Raw genomic sequence first — 21,987 nt, 5'->3', positions numbered from 1 at the left:
CGTGGAGAACAAACAAACTCCTCGTCGGAATCGAACCCACGACGCAGCCAGGATGCAGCGCTAATTACAACGAAGACTCAAAAGCAGGCGAAACAACCCAAAAACAACCCAAAAGTAAAGCATAGTTTAATGTAGTTCGCTGCTTAATTGCATGGATATTAACCGCGCACTTCGCTTTCGCAGTTACGCGGCAATGTGCATTTTATTTTGAAAGAGCGGGCGGAAATGGATGTGCCTTGACAGGGAGAGCTCGACGATGCGATAGCGGGCTGGAGGGAAAAAAGAGAGAAAAAAACGAGGAAAGGGGAATATCGGAGGGTTTTGGGGAGGATTTGGATAAACTTTCCCAACTGTCCCGAGCCGAGGACGCTCCAGGGGGGGGCTGACGGGGAGTCGCCTTCACCGGTAATTAACTCCGGACTCATTAGTCGTTTGTTAATGAATTGTTATTTTGTGTGTGTCTGTGGGCTCCATCAAACGCCGGAAGTCTGCTGCGTCTCACTCTGAGAAGCAACGTTTTTTTTAACTGATCGTTTTTTTTCCCATCAGACTTTTTTTTCTGTTTTTTTTTTTTTATTTTCTCTCGATGAACAGGGGGTGAGGAATGGCAGGCGCCGGGTGCCGCTTGTTTACTCGGCCGCACAGACCAAGACTGCAGGCCTGCGTGTAGCTTTAGCAGTGCAGCGAACAAAAGCGGAGAAATTAATGGAGGCTAGTTGGCTTAGCGCTCCCGGAGCTAACGTGCTAACGCGGCTACGTTTGTTTATGTCGCCCACTAAGCTCCTGACAGCTGCACGGCCGCCAGTCAAACGCGTCCAGATTTGATGTTTAGCCGACTAACACGCCCCTCTGAGCCGCTCAGCAGTTCAAATGTTTCCCTTGGAGCAGTTAGCCGCTCGCTAGCATCGGCACCGTTTGGAGCTGTTCAACGGGCTGCGCCATTCACTGTCATTTACACCGAGGCTAAAGCAGTCGAACATTAACCAGCTGTGATCAGTTGGCTTACATGCAAGTTATGATTCTGCTTATTACTATTTAATGGTTCACGCATTTGCACACAACCTGCCAGCTGGCAATGGCCGCCCTAAACACTGTGTTGGTCTGCAGTGGTCAGTACATATGTCATATATAGTGGGGTCCACTGATGCACATGTAGCGTGAAGACCTGCCCTCATCTGGTCCCAGGACAAGTTACTGTTGTTTACACTCCCAGTCAATAGATGGGACACACCCATTCATTCAGTGTCTACTTTCTACATTGTAGAAATGAAATGCAGAAGACATCAAACACAGTGTATGGAGTAGGATGAATGGAATAACGGTTTATAAAAATAATTGATCTCAGATGACTCATAGAGGGTTAGGGTTTGCTTTGTTGACCACACTATAACCCCCCGGCCTATTACATGAACTTCAGGATGTAGTCACCTGTTGAGAAACCATGTCAGGTGACCTCCTCTTGAAGCTTGTTCCAAGAGCAAAACAATCAACAATGCAAAGAATTTCAAATATAAAACAAATATTTTGAGTAATATCTCACCTTTTTTTTGTCAACGACATGTGTTCCTTTATAACTTTGCTGCCTTCTGTGAGAAATGAAATCCTGAAAATAAAGTAGAGCCATTAAATAAGAAGGTGTGTCCAATGAATATTATAAGTGTTTTTCATTAACTGACAGAATATAATTCAACCACAAACAGACTCTCAGCTACTTGAAGCCTGATTCAAATCTTTTTTCCAGAAATACTTCAGCACAGCGTTTACCTGACATGCCCACTTTAGGGCACCAGCTTCATTTAGCCCATCCTAAACCACTAAGAGCTGCTCAGTTGGCGGCAAAACGGGCACCAAAAAACTTAGCTGTGTTTGACAGGTCACCAACTACCTTCATGACTAGTCTGCATATGACGTGTCCAGGTTGACGAATATATATATATATATATATATATATATATATATATATATATATATATATATATATATATATAGGCTCGATTGTTCGTCTTGTCTCGTGTCGTGTTTAGGGGTGATGAAACCCATGACCATCAGCCTCATCATAGGGTAGGGTACTTTGGGTTTTTCTCTGTTTTAATTTTTGCTTAAAGCAAAGCAGTCAGCAGCTGTCTCTCACTTACAGAATGACATCTCTCACCTGAGGTCAAGTCAAGGTTTCTTTCTCACAATCTGCGTTACCTTTTCCCCCCCATTTCTCCCTGCTTACTTCCTTCGTTCCCACTCTGTCTTGTCACTCAGGTGTCACTTGTGTTGTATGTGCAAACTACCAATCCTAGCCACATTAGCAAAAGACAAGCTCAAAGTTCCTCACAATACACAGTCTTGACAACATATAAACTACTGCTCAGTCACATTTTTTGGCAGAGCAGGTGTAGCTAATGGACATTACTGCCCCCACAGGTCACAAATACAAATCAGAAAACAGTCTGCATCTTTCTTTTTAGGTTCATGTATGTTCTGGAGGTTTTCTGTAACAGAGTGAAATATATTTCTTCATGATTCTAGGTACATCCAGCCAGCAGTATTATGATGTGGACAATCGTGGGAGCTATATTATTATTTGCTATGTCATGTTCATGTCAGTTGCAACCAGGCAAGTCAGACGGAAAGATGCTTCGAGAACGTTTGACCTTTTTTTCCAGGAGGAGGAGGAGGTGATAAATCACATAGCAATCGCATTAGTGCTGAATGAAAATGAAACACTGAAACATGCTGTAGATCAATGTATAATCTAATCACAGCCTCTTAGAGAGAAGCAAACCTCGGCCATTTCTACAGACCAAATTGGTGTTTTCAACTCAATGGCTTGGAACACCACACTGGTCTAAGATGAACCAGAGTGCTGAACCCTGACATTAGCTCCTTCCTGAGGCCAGATGTTTGAAGAGAAAGAGAACTTGAGGATGAGTTTTTAAGTGTGCTGCTTTTTAATTGCAGAAATAATGGACGATTCCCATTTCAACTCATACTTTTGGTCTCCCATCCCAACTGTTCAAGGACAGGTAGAGACCACTTTATTGTTGGAATGTGTCGCCTCTTTCTACAGTAGTTCTTTGAGCTCCTTCATCTCTGCTCTTCCCCTTCTCTGTAGATCGAGAACGCCATGTTTCTGAGCAAAGCCAAGGAGCAGCTAAGTCCAGAGAAGACCAGTGCGTCTTTCATCCCCCACTCCTCCGCCTCGTCCACCACCTCCCCCCACTACCCCACCGCGGTACTCGCCATCCCCAGCTCAGTGGACGCGGGATCCGGGCTGAGGGTGGTCACCAAACAGGAAGGAGGCGGAGGGGGGGGAAGCGCGCCCCTGAGCGCAGTCAGCACCCACCTGCACCAGTCACACACCTCGCAGAACGTCACCGTGGTGCCGGTGCCCTCCACCGGCATCATGACAGCAGGTAAAGTCTGTCTCGAGAGATTTCACATCAAATTACCGCGACATGCCAACGACAGCGGCGCACCGCCACACCTTCAGAAAAAATATCTCTTTTTAAAGGTGAGAGGTATTAAAACAAAGTTGAAACAAACCGATAAGACATGACGCACCAGGGAGGTGGACACGATTATGGTGTTTTTAACGGAAAAGAAAGAAACATAACTCAAGTCGCACATTCCGTCTGGCCATATGAAGAGACGGACCGCTGCTGGTGAGAGAGAGACTTACATCTCATGACTGAAAACTGCTGTTTTTTTTTTTTTTGTCACCAATTCAGTAAAAGTCAAAACCTTCCTCTGTCCTTCTTGACTGACTTGACTGCATTCTGTTCTCTTTTTTATTATGGAGGAAACCCTGTACCTTTTAACTGTCTTGGATTAACTGAACTGACTTTTCTTATCAGTTTGTTAGTTGGAATTAGGGGTGCGTGATGTGACAATTATTAGTGTGTCTTCCTGCTACACACACACCATCGGAGGGAACATTGAGTTGTTTTATTTACTTGATGCCCCTCTAACTTCACGTTAGAATTATTGAGTGTTTCTTGTCTGACCTGCTACATCAATGACTGTTCGCATTGCAGAGCGAATGGCTCTCAGTTGACACTCTTCGAGAATCAAGGTTTGCCTCAGTCATTGTTTTATAGTTCTCTTAAAACTAAATGTGCCATAAATGTAAACACTCAAATGTGAACTGCTGTTATGGAGAATGCATGTTAAATATTTGTCCGTAGACTCCCCAAAACTAGCATAAAAAGATGCCAAAGAAGATAAATGAGAATCTGTATGGCTCCCTTGACAGTGCAAGCCAGGTAAAGTTGACAAAATATATTTCCTGGCCAATAATCTGTGATAGGAATCTGTCACGATATCTGCTTTGTAGAATATGGATGAAAGAGAAATAACTTGAATAATCAGAGCGCTGTTGCTATGTTGTAGGATTTTTTTCCTCAGTTTTGGGACTGTTTTAAACACAGAAGTGGTTTGGTTGCCCCAAGCCGAAACTTGGAAACTTGTCTCGTCTTTAACTCCAATATAAACTTGGTAATAATGATAAAGAAATGACACGAATAACACAACCAATGAGATAAGTCGAAACTATTCTACATATTTACTATAATCTTTCTCTCCTGGACTTTTTTTTCTGCCAGTTGATGAGTGGTCCAGGTGTTTTCAGCTGAACTGAGTAGGACTGAGCAGCGTTGTGGTCTTATAGCACTGACAGAAAGACAGTACCGGTAGTCAGATTATTGTCACCACACGCCCCCGTACGGCCTTGGAAGAAGCAAAGTGGAGAAGCTAGCACCCTGTTTCCAACTGGAACGAAGTTTGGAGACAAAGATAGAGAGATCAGACTTGTGGAGAGGAGTAGCAGTGTTGGATCTGGAGTTGTGGGAATGAAGAAGACTGAAGAAGTGGAAAACAACCAATGAATGAGGACATGACTGGAGGCTGACTATTTGTGGCTCTACCTTGCACACGTGCAGGGCAAAAAATATGTGTATTTTTGAAGCAGAAACTTCAGAACCCGACTCATGTCAGGCCATCACTCACAACGGTAAAGGATTGTGTCAAAGCAATGAAGCGTGAAGGACCGAGACAAAGTTGAAGACAGAAAAGTGGTATTTGATACATGAAGAAGGATGGGGGATGAAAACAGCGACTCAAATAGCTGTTTAAAAAGAGGTCGACACACAGAAGAGCAGAACAGCCGGAAGAGCAGTCGAGATAAGAGGTGATCAAAGAAAAATAGGCTGACGCGGCAAAACCTTACAATTGCTGTTCTGAGGCGCTAAAAAAGCTTTAAGGTGTTTTTATTATTTTGTCCAACCCCTGTATGAGGGACACGGTGCTGCTGGATGATCCAGAATGGTTTTCCTTGTGCTATATTAGTAGCAAGGAAACAACAAATGTTTGATCTGTAATTCAGGTTTAAGTGTAAGACAAAGGTTGTGAAACGCACACAGCTGGTCAACCTAAGTGAAACTTTAATCTTGATTTTTTTTTTTTTTTATTGCGTAGCTGGCCTGGTCATCACAACACCACAAGGCACGCTTGTCCCCAGCAGCTCTGCACAGTCGTTTGTGGCTGGACCACACACTGCCACCACCATGATCGTGTCGGCACTGCACCCCTCCAACGCAGGTAAAACACCGCTTCATGACTCGACAATGCGCCGTGTCTTTTCCTGGACGAGGGTTTTGGGGTTTTTTTTCCTCATGTAACCTCTGTCTTCAGACAAGAAAGGAGACATTGCTGTCCCCCCGGCTGTCGTCATGTCAACGCCGGGCAAGCGGGGTCGGAAGAGCAAGCAAGTGATGGGAAGAGTTGGCGGGATCCTTCCTCCCGGAAGTGACGCGTTAATATTAGCGCATCTAGCAGCCGGAGGTCAAGTGAGTGCCGGCTGTCGTACATTAATGACCTGTCAGATCTTGGACTAAAAACTCTGCTGTCGTTACAGCACCATGCAGCTGCCGACCCGTACGATCTGTCCAACGACGAGGACGATCAACCCAACAAAGATGGCCCCAAATCCTACAGGTACGACGGAGAGGGCCGTCCTCAACAGTGGTTTTCAAGCTGAGTTTCTACTAGCCAACAAGTGGAGGACATTTTCAGTCCCAACAGTTTTACTTCATTTTCTTCAACTCTTCTCACAAGGTGTCGTATGTGTGCGGTGACTTTCTTCAGCAAGTCAGACATGCAGATCCACGCCAAGTCTCACACCGAAGCCAAGCCCCACAAGTGTCCGCACTGCTCCAAGTCGTTTGCCAACTCCAGCTACCTGTCCCAGCACATCCGCATCCACAGCGGCGCCAAGCCCTACACCTGCACCTACTGCCAGAAGACCTTCCGCCAGCTCAGCCACCTCCAGCAGCACACACGGTACTGATGTGTGAAAGCTTGTGTGCAGTTAGTGACGGGCAAGGTGGAAACTGTGGGTGGATCTAGTGTCCCACTGGAAGGTTGCCGAGTTTCAGGGTTCACACTATTAGTCACTGAACTGAGGCTTTTTCTGCAGCAACACGCTGCTGCATCCAAGAAACTTGTTTCTAATGATATCCAACGCCCCCAGTCAAATTCCAAAACACACTCAGTGTAAACATAACTCCACCGTCACCCCAGAACACTGGGGTCCAATGTATACGTCATACTTGGAAGCATTCAATCTCCAGTTGTCATGATTTCTTTGCACACAAACTCTCAGCCTAAGACTACGTCCACAGAACTACATTCTTGTTCTGCTACTCGGGCACCTCTAAAGAGTAAGTAAGCCTCTCAACAGGTGCATCTCAATAGTACATGAGAGGTGTTTTTCTTGCCATCATACACATGTTCCTTCACCCGTGATCTTTGGAGTGTTCTTGCTTGTGTTCACGACAATGGAGATACCACCTTATGAGTGATGACGTCTATTGGATGAGAAGGAGTCCTTTCTTAAGGGCTGCAACGACTAGTCGATGATAGTCGACTATTATATTAGACACAGACGCGTCATGACGCCATCACAATAGCACAATACCCGAAATGACTGATGCGTCGGGACTAGGGACTTGCATCCATGAACATGACGCGCAGCGCTCTCCAGCTACTGACGTGTTACAGTTGTGGAGAGTGTGGTGGACTTTGGTTCATAATCGTTGTTTTGAACATATTTCTAATGCAGGGAACCTTTGATAATGACACTGGTTGACTCCGAGTCACTGGATCTGTGTCTATTTTATTAGATGGAGTGGTCCTCAAAGTTTCTCTGACGTGGTCATCTGCCTTGGTTCACATCAACACATGCAGTTCTCCCGCTGCACTGGTGAAAATAGTTAGATATTAGATGGAGCTCCGCTCCGGTATTGGCATCGGCGGCGTCTTCTTCCGTGTCCCCATTAGGGTTCACTGATCGTGGACACACTCTCACAGGCAGCGCTAATGCTACGAGCATCCATCAGTTAGGGACCATCAACAAATTCTAAAACAGTCAAAGTATTTGCAAAGACAAACAACCATTTTAGGAGTGAGAATTGTGAAAAGGTTTTTCATCACACAAGACAAAGGACTGACAGTTTGTATCATGATTTGGAGAATAGAATATGACTAAATGATCATTTCTTCACATGATTTCTAATGTTTCTTCAATAGCATCTAGGAAATGTGTCCAGAATGCTCCATAGTTCAGGTCAACTGTTCAGAGACATGAGATACAGCAGACAGACGGCTCCATTTAACCCCTAAATAAAGCTGGCAGAGCAGCCTGTCAGACACCAGCAGCTTCTACCAGAGACCTGAAACATGGAGTTTCTCATCTCTACACTTAGTTCACCATTATATGTAAACATAAACAAGTTATGATGTTGGAGACAAACTCGACTAATAAGTTTCATCATAAAACAGTTTCAAGGGAGACTGTAGTGTCCAACACATCGTGATAATTATCATTCTTGCTGAAATTCCAACATTTATGGTGATAACATTTTTTGTCCATATCACCCATCCCTAGTCGGGACCATCGCGACCCAAAAACTTTTGAGGAGGATCCCAACAATCCTCAGTGAGATAGTGAGTAAACAGCCAGATGGGGCTGTGAAACCTATTGATCATCTATTCTCCGCCCGTATATCTGGGTGCAGGTTGAGGGTTTACCTGAGTGTCTGAGGCGGTCACGTCTCTCTCCAAGCATCAAAAGAATTTGAGGAACACGCTCCACAGACAGGCCTTAAGTTTAGCAACTGAGTTTCCAAAGTAGAATCATGTAAGAACTTGTGCACACTGATCCAGGCAGCTCCAACTGCTGGCTACATGGAGCTGTTCAAAACCGTGGAGCTGGAGGACGCAAACACTGGATCAATGTCACAGACGCAGCCCAGGATGAGCTAGTGAGTTCCACGCTCTGCAGAACTGAGTTGGGCAATGTGCATTCTAGGAACGGTGTCTTCCTAGCTCTGACAGCTCTATCACTCACTCACTTAAACCCCAAGACGTAACTGATGGAAGGTGTCGCTGTTAATTTTTTAAAATTTTGACTAAAAAAAGTTGCCTTGTCTTGATTTTTAACAACCACATTTAAAAGTCAAATATCTAGCACTACAACTACAGGTCGTGTTCATCAACCTCATAAGCTGATTTGCCGACAAGTCTTTAAGCTAGTCAGTGACTAGTCAACTGTCAAAATAGTCATGAGTTAAAGGCCTATTTCTTTCTACCTCCTCGCAGTCAAGTTGCAGACAAGCTAACAGACAGCCGTTCAAGCACATGCCTGTGTGGCACAAGGTTGCTCGTGTCCGGCGTAGGTGTCTTGTGCGTCTGTTTTTAAAATGAATGCATTTTACTGTGATGCTCTTTGAAATATCAAGCGGCACAGATAGAAATGTGTGCGCCATTTATTTCATTTATATATATTTTTACGTGGCTCATGCCACCAATAACGTGGCCCTGGTCTGTGTGCGTGAGCGATGCTGCAGACGCTTCAGCTCCACTGAATTCAACGGACGTCACGGCGATCAATGATGAATAATACGCGAAACACATGCCATAGGTTTAGTATAGGGAATGACAAAGTGAAACAGGACATCGGGACCGTCTGTACAGGTTTCAAAGAAGAGTCTTTTGTTCTTCAGGACTTTCCACTTAGTTGGTTGCCTTCCTCCTCTTCATCTCCAACTTTCTAGGTCCCTCATCTCACCTGTCCAAGCCTCCCTGACTTAGTCTCCAAACTCATCCATGTGACTGATATAGTGGCTCCTGAGCTGCTCTTTCAATCTGAAGTAGGAGGCCCCGTCAGTATCTCCGTCTCTGACTCTTCCAACTCTGACTCCTGATGCTCTAACATTAGTCGAATTCCGACTAGCAAGTCAGGAGCAGCCTGGGCTGGTTTTCCAACACTGAAGGCTCATATGTTGGTGACATCACACTGAGTGGTCATGTAGTTGTGTGGACGTAGCAACAGTTTCATCTAACTCACTTCGAGCCAGAGAGAGAGAGAGAGAGACTGTGAGAGAGCGAGAGAGTAAAGTGTGACTGTGCTAGTTTCTATTTTGGTTCTGTGTTTTCACAACTCAGACACAGCACAACCAGCACACTGCCCCTCCGCCCACTGATCGCCGACCTGAGCCACCCGAACGCATCACAGAGGTCTTGAGTTCATGGTGAAGTCTGGTGGTGACATAGGCTCACGAAAAACTCTCGCTGTTTCTCTCTCTGTTTTCCCTCTCTGTCTCCCCCCTCCTCATCCCGGTGTCCTCTGTTAGAAACCACACTGAGGCCAAGCCCCACAAGTGCCCCCACTGCTCCAAGTCGTTTTCCAACTCCAGCTACCTGTCCCAGCACATCCGCATCCACACGGGGGCCAAGCCCTACACCTGCACCTACTGCCAGACCACATTCCGGCAGCTCAGTCACCTGCAGCAGCACACACGGTACTGGTCTGGTTCAAGGGTGCCTGCGTGAGCGCTGTGTGTGGGACCGACTGTGTTTGACCTGTGGGCGGCCCAGTGGGTGGCGCTGCAGCCTCTAGTGCTCTGAACCTGGGCCTCTGCTGTCCGGTCTCCTCGCTTCCACTGGTGAATCGTGAGGTGTGAGTGTGACTGCTTTTCTGTCTCTGTGTGTCCCGGCCTGTCGCCGCCTCTGACCCGTTTGACACTTGGAATTTGGTCCCTCACTTGGTGACTTTGGCTGTTCTGGACACCAAGTCATCGCCATTACAACACACATGTATTAACAGATGTGTGTTTGTCCAACAAAACCTCCGAGACGCACGAAAAAAAAAACGGATGTCCATTCTGCCTGTTTTAAACTTGTCCTTGGGACTTTTCAAATGTCTGTGGATGCCTGTTTTCCAGGATTCACACCGGGGACAGACCGTACAAGTGCAACCACCCGGGCTGTGAGAAAGCTTTCACTCAGCTGTCCAACCTACAGGTGAGGAACCATAGCTGACATTGTGTGTGTGTGTGTGTGTGTGTGTGTGTGTGTGTGTGTGGTTCAACTGATGTTCTCTCCTGTGTGCGCAGTCTCACCGTCGGCAGCACAACAAAGACAAGCCGTACAAGTGTCACAACTGCAACCGTGGTTACACCGACGCTGCCAGTCTGGAGGTGCACCTGTCCACACACACGGTCAAACATGCAAAACTCTTCTCCTGCGGCCTCTGCAACCGGTCCTACACCTCGGTACGGCTTCACTCTCAACTAGCTTCTGTGACAACTGCAACACTTCTTCAGCACTTCTTTAGTTAGCCGACATGAAGTTAGTCACCGTCTCACACGGCCACAGTTTAGCCCCAAATTAAAGCTGACAGAACAGAGTATCTGATGTAAGAACACAACAAGGTTCTCTGAACGTGAGTGAGATGAAGGGAGCGTAAGTCGGAAATATAATTTTGGTTTGCAGCAGTGATGCCAGTAATGTGTTACTTAGTAACGCGTTACTCTATTATCACAACCTTTTTCAGTAATGAGTACTATTTCAAACAAAGTAATCCAATTAAAGTTACTTATCTAAGTCGCCGTTGCGTTACTATTGTTGCCATTATATTACCAAATATTACCATTCGCTTTCTACAACTGCATCTTTGGGCATGACGTCACGTGTGGGACACGTCAGTCACGTTTTCAACACGCGGGCAGCTCACGTGTCAAAGTGCCGGCTACATGGAGAGAGAAGCACATTTCCAGCTGAAGATACAGCCACTACTTTGAACTAGTGTCTGCTGTATATGGCAGTATTAACCCTGCGGGGTCCAGCATCGCGCAGAAATCACCGGTTCAAATCCTCTTGAAGGCCAAGCTATGATAGATTTTTAGACCTTTATAGATTATTTTTCTTTGGTGCAGGAAGAAACGGTACTGATGTGATGTACTGGCGTTGCAATTTCTCTCGAAAGTCAGAAATAGAATGATCCTCCGGCGAGCTAGAGGCAAGTAACAGCAGCCACTTAAGTGCAACTACTGCCTTCAGGTGGCCAACAGGAGACGTGACACACTGAGCCTTGAAGTTAAAAAAAAAGCAAAAGAGTAAAATAATGATGAAAAATAATGGTGCATTCTCTACATTTTATTATATAAATGGCAATGTATCACTTTGTTTTGTTTTTCCATTCTTGTTGCTTTTTGTGTGTGATTTTCGCTCCAATCGGTTAGAATGTGTAAAACATTCATATAACTGAGATTGTGCTAAAACAATGACCCAAACATGGAAAAACGCTGGACCCCCAAGAACTCCAACCTCGAAACTTGACATAAAAGGTATTCGGTTTAGGCAATGAGAGCTGTAGTCAGCTGCCAAATGTAACTTGACAAGTAACTTGTAATGTAACTTAGTTACTTTACTGATTACTTGAATTTATAAGTAACTAAGTTACTTTTTGAGGGAGTAATCAGTAGTTGGATTACTTTTTTAAAGTAACAGCGGCAACACTGGTTAGAAGGTTGGTTGGATCGTGTCGTTTCCCATGTTTGACTCTAAACCGTGCGTAAGCAAGGTCAGTTTCAGTTGAGCAGGTTAAAATGAATGTGACATGTTTTCTTTGCTTCTGCTCGTCCAACTGAAACTGGCTTCTGTTGCAGGAGACGTATCTCATGAAGCACATGAGGAAACACAACCCTGACCCGCTGACTGTAGCCGCGACGGTGGCAGCTCAGCAGGCACAGGGCCTGGCATCGGGAGGCGGCGCCAGAGGTCGGGGCAGGGGCAGAGGGAGGGGAGGCGGGGCAGGCCGGGCGGTCCAGCTCCAGAACCAGGCCAACATCAATAACCCCAGCCAGAACTCTAACAACCCCGGACCCCCGAGCAGCTACGCACAGCCCCAGCAGCCCAGCGACGCCGTGGTGTCCTGCCCCTTTGACCTCCATCAGTTCAAAACTGTGGCGGCCAGTGAGCTCCAGTACAAACAGGTGACGGTGGGGGACTTACCGGTGGCCCACAAAGACCTCTGCCTCACCGTCTCCACGTCGGCCATCCAGGTGGAGCACATGAACTCGTAGGCCTCGTCTTCCGCAGCATTTATGATTTTCTGTTGACATATAACTGATTGTGTAAAAAAAAACAAAAAACAACTGTCATGTAAGTGTTGTCTGTGGTGGAACCCATCCCAGGAACACAGACAGGAAAGACTCGAGAGGATTGACTCCTGGAGACTCACCTGGACTTGGCACTGAGTCCTCATTTTCAATGGATGTTTCTTGTTTCCACCCCGGACCCACCAAGACAGAAACAGAACAGTCATGTGAACGGCAGCATCATGATGTCAGATACATCAACAATAATGTCTGTGCTCCATCCACAAGATCTGTCAGGACTCGCTCATCTCAACACCTCTGCACCCGAGTTTTGTCATCTGCCTTTCTGAACCTCGCCTGCCCGACTCGTGAACACTAACGCCACAACACTGTCTCCGACATCCGGCACTTTTCCCCCTTGAATTTGGCTGAATCTGACTCACATGTTGGTTCTCCTTGGCTGATGAAGCTTCACAAAGCCTCATTTACACTTGATGACACTTTCTGCTCAACAACTGTAAACAGCCTTTTAGATCAAACATTTTTGTTAAGTGAAAGCGCCCCCTACTAGTATCGCTGATACTCGAAACCAATGTTTAAATGAGACTATGGAGCAGATGTTTTACATTTCCCTCTGTGACAAATATGTTGTGTCAGCATTGATCCGACAAGTACCTGATAAGCTATGATGAAGCTTCACGAAGCCTCTTTTTCAGAGCCCACTAGACGGCGCTTTCGTCGCAATAATCTGTGGCTTGGATTTTAAGTAAAGTCTCACTTCATTTTATAGAGCAGGAGCGCCACCTATTGAACTCTGAAAGTGTGTCTGTTTCATGAAGCTTCATTGCCATCGTGGTGAGGAACTTACAGTAGAGCTGCTGCAGAAAGACATGTCTGATAATATATCGGCAAGGTGTTCAAAACCGCAGAGATTTGACCTGCTGGACTGGGAGTCTGGCTCCATCAGATAAGCTCTTTATATCGAGAGACCAGAGTAACATCGGACATGAAACAGGTCCTCATTTAAAAGATGCCCTCCGTGTGGAGAGGCAGCAGCTCTACTCCGAGTCTTGGGCAGATGACAACCTCCCAGCAGAGGAGCATCCATTTTTCTGTCATGTCAAAACTGGATCAACAGAAAATGTGACAACCAGAGTCCAACTTCGATCTCCAAAAACGCACTTAACATTCGGGAAATGGTTCCACAGTGAAGGAAAAGCAGGAAGACAAAGGGCTCAGCGGGTGGGAGGGGTTTAACAGAAAGCACTTGAAGAGGCTTCTCCGTCTTTGTCTGTCATCTTGTTTTTTTAAGTATTATATATATATGTATGTATTTTTTTACGAAATGGAACACATGGAGGAGTTCGTACGCAAATGCATGAATGTGAAGGGAACAAGTGAGGATTTTCAAATGGCGAGTGTGCGATCATGACGGCTGACAGGTACTGTTATTTACCTTTGTAGTAACGTTACTTTCTGTGCATACTATTTCTTCATCGAGTATAACTGAAGTGCAGGTGTTAGCCACGACACCGGAGGCATGTGTTCGCAGTGAAGCTGTACATACCATGAGCTGTTAAAGGGAAACACATTGGTGGAGTTCAGAGAACCAAAAACACTTGGCGACATCCCGAGTCAAACCAAAAAGTAAAAAGTTTCAACTGGCAGACAATTGACTCGACAAACCTGGAAACAAGCAGCCGTCGCGACCGCGTGCATCTGCTGGTGCAGCCGGTCTTTTAAAGTGCTCTTTCAAATATCTCATTGTGTCTTTTTTTGTAATGAAATAAGACTTGTTAGTGATGCTTTGACTGATTCTCCTGACTATAAACTGACCTGCTACTCTCTTGTATACTGTATAAACCGTTAGACCTCTTGCTCACAGGATCAGACTGTTTCTTTAAATAAAGATGAAACCAGTTTATGATGAAAGGTTTCGCTCAGTTTCTCATCCCAGTCGAGGCGCGACCTTGAGCCTCGACCCACACACCAGGGAGGCTCTACTCTCAGTCTCTCCCAGATGATTGTGCCTCCCACACCGTCTTTCAAAGATAGTTCCCTGGATAGCTTCTTCTTCTGGCCCCACCTGACCTCAGTTGAGGGTCAGGAGGGTCTTCCACAAAGCTCACTGGGATAGTCTCACTGTGGTGCCGTCCATCTAGCATCTCTTCACTCATAAACAAAACCTGACATACTCGGGCTCATCCTTCTCCGTCCTCTAAAACTTTAGAGGACCTGACTCTTAGGGTCAGCAGCTGTGACAAGTCTTCAGCCAACAGAGCCGAGTCACCAGCGAAAACGGCTGAGGTCAGCAAATTTGAGCTCAGAAGTTGAGAGAAAAAAAAAACATAATTCTAACTGTTACTGGAGTAAAATACTGAGGAAAGTTAGTGTCTTTAAAAGTGAAAAAAAAGCACATATATAGGCTTTAAAAAATAATATCCTGGAGCCACGTTTCACTTTAAACATCACATATTGCATAAATGAATTGGCAACAAGGTTTGGGAATATATCCAGAAATACCGTCACCATCTCGTAGCTCACCGTGAACACTCGAAGTTGGCTCCTGAAAAGAAAGGAAAACAGTTGGAGGATTGACTGGACTCCATATGTCCTGGTTGTTGCTCAGTCTGGTCACAAATGTAGAGTTCAGTGGATTCAGACTTGGGCTGCAGAGCCAAGCTTTGATGTATGTGACTTTATTTGATATTTTATTCTATGACAATGTGAGGAAGAGGAGGGTCCCACTGTTAGGAGGAGTTCACGGGGCAGACCCACACCTCAGTAGACTGGTTTACTAAGCCTCTAAACTGAGCCCCACCCGTTAACTGACGGGTAAATTCGCAAATGGATGGAGAACATACTTGACAAGACTTCAGCTCTATCGCGTCTCCACTCGGCCGAGGTCTGGCGGGGCTGTCTGGCTCCACTTAAAGGCGCCGCGTCGCTGTCTGCCGCTGCTCAGCTCGTCCAGGGAGAATCTTCGACCCAAACATGGCGCTTCAAAAGGCCGAACTGGACCTACGTGCCGGGCTGGCAGGCACCAGCGAGGCCGGACACCAACACCCCCGAGGCTGCGGTGTGAACTAAGGCGGCGAGGTTCGTGTGGGCGTCTTATTTTGGACGACTCGAGCTAGCGAGTTAGCAACGTGCTAACGTCTCCGCTGCTGTGGTTTTGGAGAAAAGGGGGCAATATAGACGCCGGTTCCTGGTTCCACATCGTCAGAGACGATAATATACGACCAATGTATCGCTTTATTCTGCAATAAGCCACAGGTGGTGTCGTTTTTTGTGTTGCTGAAGGTGTTACCTGAACGCACCAGCTGTTAGCGGTCCAGTGCCTTGCTCCAGGGCGAACAGCTGGATCAACTTGGCTATTCTGTTACTTAACATTCGCCCTTATGTGGTTACTGTCCTGCTGTCAAATCGACACATGCGAACAACAGTACAGGAACAGGAATTTTGGCAGCGTTTTTTGCTTTTTTTTTACGAGTATCACAGAAACCGAGTGGAAATTGACCTGTGTACCTGAACGCAACACGGTGCTAAACTTTAATTAAAGAAATAAAATATAATTAATAAATACATTAAATGACATACGTTCTTTGGTAAATCATCGGATTGATCCACCATGCTATACAAACAATCGTCTTCATTAAATTATCTTTACTCATTAAGCAAACACTGTATCTTTGAGCATAATAATGACGTCAGAATAGTACGCAATGGCGCACGTGACGCACTCTTCTTTTAGAGTCACAAGTTTTGACTGTTTTGGATTCAAGGTCTCTCAATCTTGAATTTTACCTGATCTAATTTTATCTTGCTTTTATTGACGTTGAAACTTTAAACTCAAGTGAGTCCAGTTATTGTTTGGGGAATAATAGGTATCATATTGGTGGTTATAAGAGGAATTACTTGTTGTTAAAGTAGATATTTAATCTATTCTGAACTTGGCACATTATGAAATACAGTGGTACCTCGGTTCTGGACCACAATCCGTTCCTGACGGCCGTTCGAGAAGCGATTTGTTCAAAATCTGAATGGATTTTTCCCATTACAATGAATGGAAAAAGAACTAATGTGTTCCAAGCCTTAAAATAGTCTTTTGTAGGAGTGAATGTAGAGTGTCTGCTGCAGGTGGCTGTTCCTCTATGTGTGTGGCCGCTGCATGTGGGAGGGGTTGCCGAGTGAGTGAGGTCTCTCCAGAAGTGAAGAGGTGCCCGGTGCGTGTCCAGCTCTGAATGTGCGCTTCTGTGCAGTTTGGCTGTGACAAAGTCATAAACCAAGTCACGCTCTGTCCCAGACTCGCCTCATCCCTGTCCCAGCTCCAGCCCACAACAGGACATCAAACCCTGGAGTGAGCGCTCCAGCACCTCCCCTGTGACACTCTACCACGGTCCAGTGCAGAGACAGGAAAGGTTTTACACCTCAATATGAAGAAAAAACAGTCAGTAAATGGAGCTAACGGGACATGTCTGCATACAGAGGCATACAGAGTTGTGGGTCAGCTGGTCCGTCCGCGTGCGTTATGTTTTTTCCGGTGCGTTCAAGTTCTAGATTTTCGTTCGAAATCCGAAGCAAAAAAATCTTGAAGTTTTTGTTCGAACTCCAATTTGTTCAAATTCCTCGACGTTCGAAAACCAAGGTACCACTGTACCAACTTTTTTAGTCGTCCTTCTTGTGGCGTCGCTTTCAGACTGGTGTATTGTAGCTCGCAATTGGGTTTTCTTTATTATTATTATTATTAATAAAATAATCCGGACCTTATCTGTGGACACCTTAAATCTGCAAACTCAGTTTGACATCCTCTCAGATAATGGTCCCCCTGAACAGCCAGTGTCGCACAGGGGATTTGTGACCAACCAAGTGAGGATCACTGGTCATTTACATCAGCCAAATAAATAATGTTGCGGTGGCGATCACCTGACCAGAGAGAGACCGGAGCATCCAGAGACCCAACCTGAATCCAAGATGCACACGTGCCATTCTAGTCAGGATTTATTTCTAAATAAATGAAGAACTGAAATGCTGTCATTGAATGTCACTGGTGGTTTGTCCTGAATCCAGTTTGGACTCATTGCGCCCTCGTTGCTTTTGATCTTAGGCCTTCCAAACCTTGTTCTAGGTATCGGTCTCAGGTTAGCTGGTCTCGACTTCAGCACTGGCTTGCACAGACCATCATCTCTACAAAACCTGGGGGGAGTTGCGAGTTTGAAACCCCTGCCTTAAATCCAAGGCCACGATAGCTACTACAATATTCTTCTTCACATTGCTGAAGTAAGGAAAGATGCTAGTACCTTCTCACTTGGTGCCACAGATGCAGTCTCTGCCCGTGGAAGTGGGCAGCAGCAGCAGCTCGGCAACTCAGTCTGGCCCCGAGGTTCAGGTGGTCTTCCCCGTCGCCCAGACCTCCGTGCTGGACTCTCTCAACCAGCAGAGGGAAGATGGGCGTCTCTGTGACCTCTCCATCCACGTCCAGGGTCACGTCTTCAAAGCTCACCGCTGCGTCCTGGCCGCTTCCTCGCCGTACTTCCATGACCAGGTTCGTGACCTTCAGAAGACGGTTCACACGGACGAGTTGGTCTTGAGGCTCTCGACTCTGTGTGTGCAGGTACTTCTGAAGAACATGTCAAGCGTCTCCATCCCGGCGGTGATGGACCCGCTGGCGTTCGAGAGCGTGCTGCGCTGCGCCTACACGGGTCAGCTGCGGATGCTGCGCGACGACATCGTCAACTACCTCACGGTGGGGAGTGTGCTGCAGATGTGGCACATCGTGGACAAGTGCACCGAGCTGCTGAAGGACGGGAGGGTGGCGTCCGCTGACAGAGCTGGCGTCGGCGGCTCGTCTGAGAATCCCGGGTGTAGCAGCAGTAACGGAGAGGGCGGCGCCGGGAGAGGGTCCAGCTGTGATCAGGTGGTGGGGTCGAACCAGCACCAGAGCGCGGCTCAGCCGTCCAGCAGGCCGGCGGCCAGCGAGAGTCAGTCTCCCAGCAGCACCAACTACTTCAGCCCCAGAGACGGCAGCAGCTTCGCAGGGAGCGGCACGGCGGGCGGCAGGGCAGCCGCAGAGGGAGGGCGGCCGAGCAACACCCCCAGCTACTGCACCCCGTCTGGGGGAGAGGAAGCTTTCCTCATCGAGGAAGAGGAGGACGAGGAGGATGAGGAGGTGTTGTTCCAGCAGAAGAAGCGAGCACGAGGGAGCGCCAAGAGAAAGAAAGCGGCCTCGGCGTCGGAGCAGGTCATGGGAGTCAGCGACAGTTTTGGCGTGTCGTCCTACCAGGTGAGGATCCCACCCACAGTTTGTCTGGTCAAACTGTATTTTTTGCCGCCTAAACTTCCGGATTGGATCAAACTAAACTTCAAATATTTGACAAAGGGGCGACAAGGGACAAAGCTCTGGCTCTGGGGCCAAGTTTGGATCCACTAACGTCGAATATTTGTCCCAACAGGGCGGAGAGGAGCGATCCGCTGTGCCACAGAAGCGCTCGACCTTCAGCCATCCCAACATTGTGCCACGCAAACAGTGGGTCATGGTGAAAACGGAGCACCCGGAGGACGACGACCTCATCGTGGTGTCCGGGGAAGAGGTCGGAGAGGAAGACGATGAGGAAGACGAAGAGCGGGACCTGGACCTGGCCAGAGAGAAGGCCCGAGACTTCAACATCTGCAACGTCAGGAGTCTCTCTGGAGAACCGAGCGACCGAGCAGAGCCAGATCTGGACTCGCAGGTGAGTGACTCTGGTAGGGAGGAGGAAGCTGTTCTAGACCCGGGGTTCAGCAAGGCTTTGGCTCTCTGTCTTCAGCTGGACTACTGCCCGTCCTCAGAGGACTACCTCAAGTTTGAAGGCAGCCTGATGGACCAGGCTTTGGCCCAGCACATTCACGACAGCGCGACGAATCAGAGCGCCAGTCGAGCGGTCACGGCTCTGCTGGGCCAGGTCCAGTCTGCTGCCGGTGCCCGGGCCCAGCTCTTCCCTCTGGACATGCAGGGGAATAAGATCCTGCTCTACAGTCAGGCGTCGGGACTCCCGGTGGACGCAGCCCCGCCTGCCCTGGAGATGTCAGGCGGATTGATCGGAGGCTCGCCCTTCAAAGGTCCCGGTCTGGAGCACGGTGCGGTCCACGTGTCCCTGCAGAGCGCCGTGGCTGGTGAGTGCGAGAGCAGCGGGGTGGGCGGCGCCGGTGGAAGCGGCTCGGGGAAGGTGTTCATGTGCCACTGCGGGAAGACTTTCACGCACCGAAGCATGCGGGACCGGCACATCAACATGCACCTGGACCTGAGACCCTTCCACTGCCCCGTCTGCGCCAAGAAGTTCAAGATGAAGCACCACCTGACGGAGCACATGAAGACCCACACGGGCCTGAAGCCCTACGACTGCGGCAGCTGTGGGAAGAAGTTCATGTGGCGCGACAGCTTCATGAGGCACCGCTCGCACTGCGAGAGACGCGGCGGCCTGGTGGAGGCCGGCGACTCTGGCGGCGGCAGCAGCAGTGACCCGGGGAGGGCTGCGGGGGAAGAGGGCGCCGGGCTGATGCCCTCCCCGCATCACCACCTCCTCTCGCCAGGAGAGGGTAGCAGCAGAGGTGGGCTGCCCCTGTCCTCCCCACTGCTCACAGCGCAGCACGCAGCGCCCTCTGGAGGCAACTCTGCTGCCATCAGCACCGGCCCTATTCCCGTAGGAAGCTCAACCCAAGGCTTGTTTGACAGTTTAGGGCGGAGCCTCTGCAACCCAGACAACGCTAGCGCTAACTCAAGCAGCACCTCTTGAGCTGCTCTTTCAAATCTGGGGGGGGATTTGGGCGTTGCACAACAACATTCCACATTTAAAGCACAAGTCCCGTCATCGACCAGTTGGTGTTTACATTCCTGAAAACATTTGGTGCCAATGCGGCATCATTCAAGCACATTCCCATGAAGAAGTGACCTCTGAAAGTGGACCATCTCAGATGAGTGTGTGAGATTACAGTGGATTTTATTTTCGACCAGATAAGGAATGGCACTGTTGGTGTCTTTAGGCTGTGGGTGGGACTCGTAGCACCTTTACTTCTAGTCTACGTCCAGAAAGTTAAGGTGTTTTCTCTCATATTCTGGGTCAAACAACATGGCAGAACTGTTTAAAGACTTTGGACTGAGGCAACATTCCAACCAGCTGGACCTGGCAGAGTCCACAGGTCTCTGAAAGTGATGCTCCTTTTGAGTATTTCGAGGTTACAAGGTCTCAATGTGGCAGTCACTCAAACACATAGTCTGGTTGCCAAATTGAAACTGTCTTGCGGCGAACCAAGTTCTCTGCCAAACTTGGAGAGGTATTTTGGCGTGAGGTTCACTGATCCTGCACAAGGAACATTTTCACTTCTGGTTGAATTCCTCCACTGTGGGACTTTTAAAAGGTCATCTCATCTGATCTAGCAATACCAAACTGTTACTAGCGTTGGGTTTGAAAGGGAAGACATTGGGCTTTAGCGCACAGCTGTTGGGTGAAACAAGGTCACAGCGCACTGTCACAGCACATTAAGAGGATCAGCAGTCAGAGAATATGACTTCAACTCATCACAGGAGGCTTTTCAGAGGACGCGTTCCCTTCTGTTTAGACTGTTCTGTTTAGTAAGGGTGGCAAGTGAGGGGCCCAAGAAAGGGGATCGCGGACTGGTGAGGGAGTGAAACCGCAGTGAAAACAGAGCGGTGGAAGACGAAGGAAAATTCTTTTCGCCCGAACACCCGAAGTGTCAGAAGTAAAATGGGGCCAGATAAGAAGGAAAATCAGTGATGCAGCCTCTGCGACAGCTGTGAGAGACTCACACATCATAGAAGTCCAAACACTGGAGCTGCCTCTTCTTCTTCATGTGACCCACTGACAGAGGCCGCCACGTCCAATGAGGCGACTAACTCCAAAGAGGACAGAGGAAATACTGGTGACGCAGTGATGAAGCTTCATGAAGCCTCATTTTCTGGACTCACAGAGGGACTCTACAACCTATTGGCATTTTACATTGAATTGAAATGAGGAGAGCAACCGACTGAGCTGTGAAAAGGAGGATCAACCTCTGAGGCAGCATCACTACTGATGTGAGGTTTTGACTCTCTACCCAGACAAAAGCTGTTCAGCAGCATGATGGGACTTAAGTGTGAGTTTTCTCTGATCAACTGTGCATCATAACTATAAATGTATCGTAGCCCGGATTCCGTCGTATCGAGGTGCTGTGATACCCAGCTGGGTTGACACCAAACCGTGGGTCATGTTGCCCGATCTGTCAGACGGGTCGGAGCGTTGGAAGCCTTTTATTTTTGTAGACCTTTGTTCCACTTGTTTCACACGAGATTGTTGCAGATACAAGTATTGACGTTGTTTGTGGTCGGTGAAGATGTGCAGCACTTCTGCTGTCAAATGTGTGTGGAAGAATAAATTATTGGTTCCAAAACAATCGCCTCATTTTTTCCCCCCCATCTTCCACTGACATGAACTTGTGTTGAGCGGATCAAGCCTCACGTCTGAGCCCTCTAGATGGCGCTCTCAGATCAATGTTAATGAAACTTCATACGGCGCCCCCTTCT

General features: G+C 47.6%; 3 protein-coding genes across 7 annotated transcripts in view; 2 read left to right on the top strand and 1 right to left on the bottom strand.

The window, feature by feature from the left end:
* The window catches only part of LOC128756953 (uncharacterized), a 38,749-nt gene extending 23,783 nt beyond the window's left edge, over positions 1–14,966 (bottom strand). Inside the window, exons 1-3 of one of the 3 annotated variants that reach the window (XM_053861851.1) lie at positions 12,575–14,966; positions 12,346–12,445; positions 1,541–1,603 (exon numbers count right to left, since the gene is read on the bottom strand). In XM_053861851.1, the coding sequence (XP_053717826.1) occupies positions 1,541–1,560 (20 nt within the window). In that variant the 5' untranslated portion in view covers positions 1,561–1,603; positions 12,346–12,445; positions 12,575–14,966. Of the gene's footprint in view, positions 1–1,540; positions 1,861–12,345; positions 12,446–12,574 lie in introns of those variants that run through there. The other 2 variants (XM_053861853.1, XM_053861850.1) reach the window with 2 other exon arrangements.
* znf384a (zinc finger protein 384 a) lies at positions 255–14,354 on the top strand. Of its 3 annotated transcripts, none has more exons than XM_053861848.1 (11): positions 255–405; positions 2,953–3,017; positions 3,107–3,407; positions 5,467–5,589; positions 5,683–5,837; positions 5,906–5,985; positions 6,136–6,330; positions 9,684–9,851; positions 10,275–10,353; positions 10,446–10,604; positions 12,000–14,354. In XM_053861848.1, the coding sequence occupies exons 2-11, from the start codon at positions 2,958–2,960 to the stop codon at positions 12,414–12,416; spliced, it is 1,737 nt and encodes a 578-aa protein (XP_053717823.1). In that variant the 5' UTR covers positions 255–405; positions 2,953–2,957; the 3' UTR covers positions 12,417–14,354. The 3 variants fall into 3 exon arrangements, with proteins under 3 accessions (XP_053717823.1, XP_053717822.1, XP_053717824.1); XM_053861847.1 differs by having other exon boundaries at positions 6,106–6,330; XM_053861849.1 differs by lacking the exon at positions 9,684–9,851 and having other exon boundaries at positions 6,106–6,330.
* A 58-nt stretch (positions 14,967–15,024) lies between the features above and the next one.
* On the top strand, positions 15,025–21,987 carry zbtb22b (zinc finger and BTB domain containing 22b). The gene is made up of 5 exons (XM_053861843.1): positions 15,025–15,530; positions 17,752–17,976; positions 18,046–18,714; positions 18,884–19,162; positions 19,238–21,987. The coding sequence occupies exons 2-5, from the start codon at positions 17,752–17,754 to the stop codon at positions 20,201–20,203; spliced, it is 2,139 nt and encodes a 712-aa protein (XP_053717818.1). The 5' UTR covers positions 15,025–15,530; the 3' UTR covers positions 20,204–21,987.

This window comes from Synchiropus splendidus, chromosome 4 (assembly GCF_027744825.2).
Source record: "Synchiropus splendidus isolate RoL2022-P1 chromosome 4, RoL_Sspl_1.0, whole genome shotgun sequence".
Taxonomy (NCBI): domain Eukaryota; kingdom Metazoa; phylum Chordata; class Actinopteri; order Syngnathiformes; family Callionymidae; genus Synchiropus; species Synchiropus splendidus.
The sequence above is the reverse complement of the archived record's forward strand: the minus strand, read 5'-3'. Positions and strand labels throughout refer to the sequence as shown.